Genomic DNA, 10,863 nt, shown 5'->3' with positions numbered 1-10,863 from the left:
TTCCAGTGTCCAAATTCCCAGATTCATATGGCAAATAGCTTTTAACTTTACCGCACTCATATATGACAAAATCATTACTATCACCAGGCAATACGGCCCTGGAAGAGATGAAATATATTTGTGTCAAAAAAGGTGTTTAACGTGGCTAATTTAAAATAGCAGGTAAATGAGGGCAGGGGTAGGTAAAGGGATTAAGAGGTATAAACTTCTAGTTGTAAAATAAGTAAGTCACAGGATGAAAAGGACAGCATAGAGCAAAAATAAATAAAGTAGCAAATAATTTTTTTTAATGTTTACCATTATTCCTGACATATAAGACACTGTGTTTCAAATGTTTTCTTGATTATATTTAGACTATGAGTAGCCTGAGGTAAAATAAATATGAAATATAATATGAATTTTCTAAATAAGTTTCTCCTCACAATAACCCTGTCTTCTCCTCTTCCCCCTCTTCCTCCTCCTCCTCCTTCTCTTTTAAAGCAACAGTGATGATTTCTTCTCTCTCAAAGTTTTCATGGGTCACGAATTTGGGAGCAACTTGGCTGGGTGGTTGGTTCTAGCTTGGTCTGTCACGAAGCAAGTCACTTGTCAGCTGGCGCTATTCAACTGAAGACTCGACTGAAGGAGAGAGAGGGATCCCACTTCTGAGGTGGCTTCCTTATGCAGCTGGCAAGGTGATGCTGGCTGTTGGCTGGGGGGCCTTGGTTTTCCTTCACGTGAGCCTCTCACCGAGTTGGCTGTTCTCACAGCATGGCAGCTGCTTTTTTTCCCCCAGACCCTTTTCTGCCCTAAACACCCAGGTAGAGTTTTCTCTTCTGCCCTTCCCCTGATAAAACTGGTCATTGTGTGCACCCTGGTGGCACCAGTTTTTGTTGCGCCAAGCCCAGCCATGTAAGGCTTTTGCTTTGTAGAAAGGAATGGTCCAAGGAAGAGAGCAGAACACTGTGCCTGCCCCCACTCCCAGTGACTCCTGAGGAGGAAACCAACTCAGAGAGGTTTGCAGCCCTCTGCCTCCTGATATTGCTCCAGGAGCATCAGTGGGAAAAGGCATCAGGGTTCATAAGACTGGGACTGAGATCGGGCTCGGTCTCAGTCTCCACACATCACCAGGAGCAAATTCTTCAGTGTCTCCTGCTCTGAGATTCTGGGAAAATCAGGAGCCTCAGGTTGAGGGTGGGAGACTATGCTCCTTGTTTAGATCTCCCCACAACTTCACTCTTTTGTTTTGGGAAAGCCCTCTGCCCGGGTGAGATTCACTGTAAATACTTGCAAACGCGTATCCTCACATGATGAGCTTCCTATTTCCCTTTCTTGTTGACCTGTGGGAAAGAGCAAGCTGTGGGAAGAGCTCTGAGTCCCTTTAACGCAAAAGTGAACTTCCCACCTTCAAAGCACCTTGTTATTTCCAGGCATATTGTATTCACAGTCTCCTTCCTCTTTAGAACTCCTTTGTGAGCACAGGACTGCTATTCCCACCTTATCGGTAAGGAAACCAAGACAGTGAGAAGTTGCTACTGGTACAAGGCCTGTCACCTGTCACCTTGTAGGTGCTAGGCTCTCTTGCCTTTCATCTATAGACTACTACCTCCTATGCATTTACTGATTTTTATTTATTTTTTATTTTTTTAATGTTTATTTTTGAGCAAGAGCAGGCATGGGGGAGGGTGCAGGGGTGGGGTCAAAGGATCTGAAGCAGGCTCTGTGCTGACAGCAGGGACCCCAATTCAAGGCCCGATCCCACAAACCATAAGATCATGACCTGAGTCGAAGTTGGACGCTTAACCAATTGAGCCAATCAGGCACCCCCACATTTACTGATTTTTATGTATTTATTTTAAAATATGTACTTATTTTGGGGAAAGCACAAGCAGGGGAGGGGCAGAGAGGGGGGGATAGAGGATCTAAAGCGGGCTCTGCGCTGACAGGCTGACAGCAATGAGCCCAATGTGCGGTTTGAACTCATGACCTGCGAGATAGTGACCTGAGTCAAAGTTGGATGTTCAACCAACTGAGACACCCAGTGCCCCTGCTGAGTTTTAAATAAAGCATATAACTCAGGAGCAGTCAAATGGAAGAGATACATAGGTCAATGGACGTGGGGAGATGTGCAGAGCATATGGAGGCAGGGTATGGAACTTCTGTGCTCTTTTCCAAGGATACCGCTTTCCCAGCACCTTGATGTAATCACCAACCAGGAAGCTCCACTCTGTCTTCTTTGAATGACTACCAGCACCACTATCATTATTTGAGACTGTTTGACACACTCAAATAATTTCAAAAATTTACCTCAATTTTATTAACATTTTAAAGTCCATTCCCTCTAGATAAAGGGCAATAATAATTCCCATCTTGAAATAAACTTGAAAAAAAAGACACCCAACAAATGTTAACTGACTTTTTTCATGTGTTTTTATCATATCATCAAGCAGATTAAAAGCCTTCATTTGTCATCTATATCCTCTTGCCTCAAGTCCAAATTTCTGCCTCCCAAGATTGTTCATAATCTTTGTTATTTATACTCATTTGTTCATTTATCCATTCTTTTAGTAAACAGATGCTTACCATTTAACAATTTAAGAACTTCTTTTTTTTTAGATGTTTATTTATTTTGAGAGAGAGAGTGCACATGCACAAGTGGGGGAGGAGCAGAGAGAGAGGAGAGAGAGAATCCCAAGTAGGCTCCACGCCAAGTATGGAGCCTGATGGGGGACTCGATCTCACAAGCCATGAGATCATGAACTGAGCCGAAATCACGAGCTGGACACTGAACTGACTGAGCCACCCAAGGACCTTTTTAAGATAAGAAACTATGAAATAAGAAACACAAGCTTCTCCTTAAAAAATGAGGTCAGTTTAAATTAAAATAACAATCATGAAGAAAATTACTCGGACACATAAAAGTACTCCAATAGTTCAGAAACCGTATAGTAAATATCATCTGGGATCTGGTATGGAAACTAAATTGACTAACAAGTAAACTAAAGGAAGAATGTATTCACTGACTACTCAAATAAGGCAAAGGTGTCATATGATGTTAAAAAGAAACCATGTTCTTTTCTCTACCACCGGGACACATTTCTCCCCCAAATCAATGCAAAGAGGTAGATTCTTTTGCTTAGTTTTCTCCTACAGTTTCTGTTATGAACCTATATGACATGAAGAAAGCCTGTATGTCTGTGTAGGCCTCAAGTTTGGTGAACCATGATTTTAGGCAACCATGGGAAGTCATAAAGCATGCTTAACATAGGCGGTAATAGCTATTCAAACATTGTTAGGGGGGAAAAACCAACTTTCTTTGCCTTAAATTTCCTTAAGGCAGTTTTGTTATAATACCATTATCCAACTCTTATCTAATTGACCAATTTGAGACAGGGTAATGAGCGTGCTTATTTCACTGTTTGGGATTTAATAGTCTACAATAGGGCGATGGGGGGTGGGAAGGAGAAGAAAACATTCGGTCTTCAGTCTGTCATGCTTAAAGTAGTCTGCCGACTCTTATAAAGGAAACCTGAAATTATTCACTTGGAGAAGGATGGGAATTATAAGTTTGTCTAGTTTAGCACAGGAGTTATCAACTCTAGCACTACTGACATTTTAGATTAGATAATTCATAAGTCTTTGCTTTGTAGGGCTGTCCTTGTGTTTTATGTTTAGCAACATCCTTGGCCTCTTCTGCTAGTGGCATTAACAACCACCCCTCCCATTTGTGACAACTAACATCCTCTAAACATTGCCTAATGTCCCTGGGAACAGAGGCTGAGACAAACTGCCCTCTGCTGAGAATCAATGATTTAGAATAAGGAAAATCTTTGTGGCTATACACTTAAGTCATGTGCAATTCAGCTCACATCAATAATAAAGCCATTTTCCATCTGTCTCATGACCATGTCTAGCTTTCACCTGGTTATGAACTTGGGAAGAGAAAAGGAGGAGTGTTATTATTGTCTCTGCCAAACCCCTTCCTACATCAATGACTTCAGATGCGATGAACTTCTTCAATTTTAAAAATTATTGTCTCTACTATAGTTCCATTCTCTGATGCACTATTGACTTTAGAACAAATTCTGGGATTTGAGACAAAGACTCAGTCTATTATCTAACCTTTCTAATGGTCTTAAAAATAAAGCATCCCTTTTGACTGTTATTAAACCTAAAATGTAGTACTTTGTTTTATTCTTTGACACCCTTCAAATTAGAATTGCTGTCTGACAAATATGCTTTATCGATTTCTACTTTCTTGTCAAAAGATTCTACCTAGAAACCTTTTATGTTTTCATGGACCCTTCAAAAAAACAAAACCAAACAAAGCAAAAACGAAACAAAACACACCCCACAACCATAGAAACACAAATCTCTAAAGACCCAGTTTAACTCCTAACTTGTGATGAATTACAGAACTAATGAACATTGTATGGAGCTTTTCAAGTTTATAAACACAGAAAAGAAATCCCAGGCAGAGATGTGATTTGCCTAAGGCCACAAAGCCAACCAGTAGCAGAACTAGTTTGAAAGCCCCTGCCTCTAAGTCTTAATTTAATACTCTCAACCCTTCACCACTTGGATGACTGTTGTCATAGCTGCCTTCTCCAAAGTCTTAACAGCATTTATAGCATTATAGCATCTATAAATCTTATAGTAGCATGTTTTTACTGCTTAACTTAAAAAAAAAGTTCCTATGTATTTTTCTTTGCTTCTTGACTAAATTATAAGGTCTGTGAGGACAAGGACCATATCAAATCTCTGCCGCAGGACTCCAGGTATAGTTCTGAGTACCAGGAAGGAGCCTTATAAATCTATAATGACTCGCTGCCATCCCTGCTGGTAGGACAAAGCAGCCCAGGGCACGTGAATGGCATCTTCTTAGGGCTTTTAAATTTTAGGTAATTTTGGAAGTAAATTTCATGTGGAAAACTAAAACATGACTGTTTCCTTCTGCATGTGTACACATCACTAGATGAAGCACAGCGACTTATTTTTACCCATTTAATCCTCTCAGCATGCCTTGTGAGGTAAGTTCCATTATTTTTCTCATTACATACATGGAGAGACTGAAGCAGGCAGAGAGGCTAAACAGCATGCCCAGAGTTTCATCACTTAGCAAGTCTACAAAAAGTTAATAGGTGAAGACATTCATGTAATTTACAAACAATGATCTTCCCTACACATCTATTATCAAAGCTAATAATTTGTTTTCTGTGTGATGTTCAGTCTTCATAACAGCAAGTAGGGCCAATGAGCAAATAAAAATCATTTTTATACTGCCTTTCCATCTTACCAGGCACATGGTATATGTATATTTTATAAACTAGCATCTCAATGAACAAAACCATATTTAACATATAGGCTTAAATTAGTAGAAAGAAAATAATGATTAATAATATTAATAATGATTCTTCTCCATTATAATAATTTGAAATCGAATCTGAAGCATGGAAAGAAGAAGGTAAACAATATAGATAACTAAACACATTAAATTAAAATCAAAAAGTGAAGAAGAGAGAATAGGCTTAGGTAATACATTTGTTAGATCAGTAAAATAAGTATTTCATAATTCTAGGAGGTAAAGTATATAAAATGGAGTATACTACTATCTCAATTATGTCTTAGAAGTAGGTGGTTTATATACTATTTCTCCTCAGTTGCGCTCTGCCAATTCACAGGGAAAAAGAGAATCCCAGTTTTAGGATGTGGACTAAATTTCCTCTGCATTATGATTAAGTCTCATAAAGGAGAAATAAAGGAAAAATTTAAAGAGCTCTTTATTACTGTGGTGCAGCCAAGGGTTGACCATGCTTGTACATATATTACCTTCAGTTTGTATAATGTTGAAAAATACCACTCTTATTCAAAAGCTCTAGCAACAAGTATCCACCTAGGATACAAACTGATGCTATTTCATCCTTCGTGGCCCAGATCAAGGCAGGTGGACAAAGTCATGAGAGTTTTGATTATCCTCAAAACAAAATGAGAATCACAATTCATGGTATAGTTCCATCTTATAACTGTTTAAATTTATGATTTCCCCTTGATGACAATGGAAAACTAGCCAATTACCCACAAGAAAATTTCGTTTCATGCTTCCTTCATGTTTGCATTCTTGTATGTTAAATCCAGAGATCAAGATCTGAATCTAATGCAGTTATGTCCACATTTGGGATGTGGGGCACGGTTGTGGGAGTCCTCACATAGGCTGCCAAAAGACGCGAATAGAACAGAAGTGAATTAAAAGATCAAAAAACCTCAGAGAGGAGTCGCTACTCACAATGTTCATCAGGGTGAGGAGGTAGTTTTGGACGTGCTCTTTGCCATGGAAGCGGACCACGGAGTCGTCCACCCCCAGCAGCACCTCAATGTTGTAATCGTTCTCTCCCGCGTGTCTGCGGCGCCTCGCTGCTTCCTTCAGCTGCTGCTCAATGCTGCTGGAAATAGTATCTACATCGTCAAGGCCTTCCAGATCCGACTCTATTAAGAAACAAAAGGAACTCAGGCATTTCAGCTTCCCCAACGGGACTTCTAACAGCTTTTTACAAAAAAGGAATCGTCTAGGGGGTCACTATACTCCAGTCACTAAGATGCTGCTTTACAGAACGTACACATGCATACGAGCAGACAGACTGTGCTGATTCAACATGGAATAGCAACACTGAGGGTAAAATAATATTATTGTACAGGACGCGCCATGGCCACACTGAATGTTCCAGACGAGAAGAAGGTGTAGTTTAGTCTTCCTCTAGCTGCATCATCAGTGCAGAGCAAAGAAAGTGGGGATACAGACAGAGCAGTTGTCAAGTAGTTATTAAATACATGGAGATGATAAACGAAAAAATCATGTGTTGGTAAGTTTACAGTGATTAATTTAAGTCCCTATAATCCTAGGCTGGAGGGATAGAATCTGTATCACGTAAATTCAAAAATTTTTTTTAACATTTATTTATTTTTTGAGAGGCAGAGAGAGACAGAGCATGAGCAGGGGAGGTGCAGAGAGAGGGAGACACAGAATCGGAAGCAGGCTCCAGGCTTTGAGCTGTCAGCACAGAGCCCGATGCGGAGCTCGAACTCAGGAACCATGAGATCATGACCTGGGTCGGAAGTCAGTCGCCTAACCAGTTGAGCCACCCAGGTGCCCCTGTATCATGTAAATTTAAATTACTCCTTTTACCAGTAGCCTTAACTTAAAAACCAAATTAGAGCATGGCAACACAAGAGCATCTGGTGCTACAACTATTAGTCACAATATATCACTTTATTTCTTATGCGGATGGTTTTCTAGTGAATGATGCTAGGGAGACACTACAGGTCTCCACATTTGTACTGGGCATCATCTAGATAGCAGGTCACTTCAACAGCTATATATGTGACTCTGTGAGACACCAAACTAAGAAGTCAATCAGAAAATACCTACATCCAAAGAAAAATAAAAGAATAAACATTTTTTTATTTAATACAGTTAAGCTATTTATTTATTTATTTTTATTTTCCAAATAAATCTCTCTCTCTCATACACACACATGAAAGAGAGACACACACAAATATCCATATACATCTATCTATCTATCTATCTATCTAGAAAGAGAATGAGAGAGGCATTCTCAATTTCTAGTTATCTTGTTTATCTACTTTCAGCTTACCATACTTTTGGTGAAGAAAAATGTTTTCGTGAAATGAAAAATAAAATTTATCACTTGGAAGCCAAAACAAAAGATATTTTCCAAAACTGCTGGTACGAAACTGAAAGCAAAATTCATTTCCATTTCAAATATATATAAGCTGGAAAGGATTTTATTTTACAAACTGCCCTGATGCCTATAACAACCCCATACCTAAAAACAAGTTTGAAAGAACCAGTTCTGACTCATGGGAGTCTTACTTCATGCTTCACTAGGGCCTGTAAGCCATTTGAATCGGTGTCTGACATTAACAAATAGGCATTTTCCTCTCCACCTTTGTGGTTTTAGTAAGGTTGAAGGGGGGAAAAAAAGGTGTCTCTTGGCCGGGAAGATTGATGACCAAGCCCTAGCCACATGGGATTAGAAGTAGTAGAAGTACAGATTTTACTCACACCCTTTCCACTATTAAAAAACACACAGAAACACCAGAACTCTCCCTTGCAAGGATGGGCAAGGGACTACTGAGGTTTGAAAGCCATACTGTAATTCACTTTGACCCAAGCCCAAATGCTAGATCATTAGCTGGGAATTTTCTTCTCATCGGGGAATCACACTGACTCCACAATACATAAATAGCTCTCACCGCCATCCACATCAAACAGAAAGTTTTCCTCAAAAGTTGTTTTTAAGCACTGTAACCCACATTGAGGGCAAGAGACTACACCTGCAAACAGCTTTACCTAATTCAACCTCAAGCCTTTCACACACTTGAGAAAGTGAAAGGTTGTGATACCTAGTGTACAAACAGGAAACTCATACACGAGCTCCCAGTTCTAAAAATGGCTCTTTTTGGCAGAACGGCCAGTGACAGTGTCCAATGCAAATATAGTAGCAATGTCATCATATCATTAAGTCTGATGCATGAATGGAGAAGGCTGAACACTTATTTCAGAAAGACAGTTCATTCTGCTCTCATACACCTTTGGTTTGGCCTTTGAATCCCTCCTTAAATAGGTGGTTTTCTGGTAAGAGAAGAGAATCTCTTTTTCCATTGCATGAGGAACCTGGAAAGGAAGAAGGAAGCCTTCTTCTTTTAACCATTGCCTTGATTCGGTCAAGAATACTCCTGTCCCTATTCCCCCCTGTGCTGTACAGTGCTCTTTCTATGATTCCTAAAGTGAGTACCGTCAAACGTTTCAAAGAAAGACAGGGGAATAATTTCTGGCATTTTTTATCCACATACACCAGCATTAATTACAGACAATTCTGAGGCTGTGAAATATCTTCACTCACCAAGAAATTTTCCCAGCATGTCCACTCTGTAAGGTAATTGTCATGGGCGTTGTAATCAGACATACCTGGCTCCAAATCCTGGCAGTGTCATATCCTAGCAATGTAAATTTATTTAAGATGCCTAGCCGTTCTAAATCTCACTTTCCTCATCTGTAAAATGGGATAATACCTAATCTGCAGAGTTGCTATGAAGGGACGATTATAATAAAGGCACCGTGTACAGTGCTTAGACGTAAGTGCTCAACAAATAGCATTCACTGTTACGACTCTCGTGATGATGATTATGATTTCCCATTAAGAGAAGTCTCCTACACCTTTTATAGCTTTCTACATTTTATTTATATATGACAAATCAAATAGATATAGTGTTTTTTTAAATAGAGGTCAGAAAAAAAATTAGAATTAGTGAAGGGAAATCTGAACTGCTAATACCTTTAGAAAGAATAAGGGTGACAATATTTCCCAAAAAGCATAACGTTGGTACAAGGAGAAAAGAATCTAGAATGTTTACTTTCAGGTAAATTAGGGTGACCCCCAATGGGACAAACTTGTTTAGTAGATTAAAAAACCTAACGCAAAACTGGACACAGTCTGCTTATAGATGGTGCTGATTTTCACTCAAAGCGTATTTATTGAGTACTCACACATAGCAGACCCTGAGAAGCTAAAGAACCAGTTGGCACGTCCGTAGGTGTCAACTCTGGGAACCACAAAGTCGTACTCGATTATATTCAGAGTGGAGCTGAGTTTGTATCATGTAGTCACAAACCATTATATAGGCTGGAATCACACAATCTCTAGTTTAAGCAGATCTAGGCAGGGTACAGAACATACCTGTGGGTAATAGCTTACACCTTTAGAAAGCTTCTGAGTTTAAAAGCTGACACATGCTTTGGCAAAATTTAAGATGCCTCTGTGTCTAATTCTACCGTTATTTCTGTGCGCCATGAAATACAGGAACAGGAAAAATTAAAGGTGAGCATCATGCTAATCATGTCCACACTCACAACACCCATCAGATCTGTTTACTGCAAAAAGGGGTGAGAAGAATCACAGAGAAGGCAATAGGCAAGTTCAGGAAGGGAAAGCATAGTTACATTTTGCATTGGAGTAGCAAATTGGATCTGTGGTGGCACCCTGTTGGCATCCTCTTAAGTAAGTGCATCCAAGGTGACTGGAATGGCTGTAGCTGAGTTGGACAGCAGATAATGATGGATGTGATAACAGAATCAGTGGAAAGACTGGACATTTTTAAGATAAATAATTTCATAAGATAAATTTCATTCCAGAAAAGGGATGCTCATAGTACCTCTCAAGTTTCCCAGAAATAACAAAGTCAGTCCTTCTTAGTACTTAGAGTGAGTGAGTTTCACTTTTTCAAATGTTTTTGCAACTTACCTTTCAAGTTATTGATATGAATTAATTAACATTTTGGGAACATTTTGATTTTACCCCTTTTTGTACTCCCTACCTTCCCAATTATTGTATGTGAACTTTCAACAAAGTAATTTTACTACAAAGCCTATGTTACTGAAGATATATAATATTTGGGGATGCATAGGTGACCAACTAAGGCAAAATAAATATAGTTATTTTTAGTGTTGAAGATAGGATTATTAGTGTTAAATCAGTACTTTGAATTTACCAAACAGATAAAGGAGAATATAGGTTGTTTTGCTGATTATGAACACTTCAGCTTAAGACATTTTCAGGATGGAATATGGCATATCTACATACCTAATCATATTTGCAGGAAATCTAAGTGTAGATTGGTGAAGTTACTCCCACCCCAAAAGAAATTCTATAGTCTAAAAACCGTCAGGAGACAAAAGCAAAATTAGAAAAGTACAAGTTCTGATCAAGTTCTGAATCTGATACAACTACATTAGGGGTTAAAAAGTAATCTCAAGCATACGGTGTCAGACTGTGATAGAATCATCTCTTCTCTATCCAATCTCTCCTC

General features: G+C 39.1%; 1 protein-coding gene across 3 annotated transcripts in view; it reads right to left on the bottom strand.

The window, feature by feature from the left end:
* Positions 1-10,863, bottom strand: part of ADAMTS3 (ADAM metallopeptidase with thrombospondin type 1 motif 3) — a 267,417-nt gene that overhangs the window by 60,323 nt on the left and 196,231 nt on the right. For all 3 annotated transcript variants that reach the window (XM_045056232.1, XM_011281725.4, XM_045056231.1), the window contains exon 5: positions 6,263-6,462. In XM_045056232.1, coding sequence (XP_044912167.1) covers positions 6,263-6,462 — 200 coding nt within the window. The remainder of the gene's footprint in view (positions 1-6,262; positions 6,463-10,863) is intronic.

Source organism: Felis catus, chromosome B1 (genome assembly GCF_018350175.1).
Source record: "Felis catus isolate Fca126 chromosome B1, F.catus_Fca126_mat1.0, whole genome shotgun sequence".
NCBI classification, from domain to species: domain Eukaryota; kingdom Metazoa; phylum Chordata; class Mammalia; order Carnivora; family Felidae; genus Felis; species Felis catus.
Note: the sequence above shows the minus strand (reverse complement) of the source record. Positions and strands in the feature narration are given on the sequence as shown.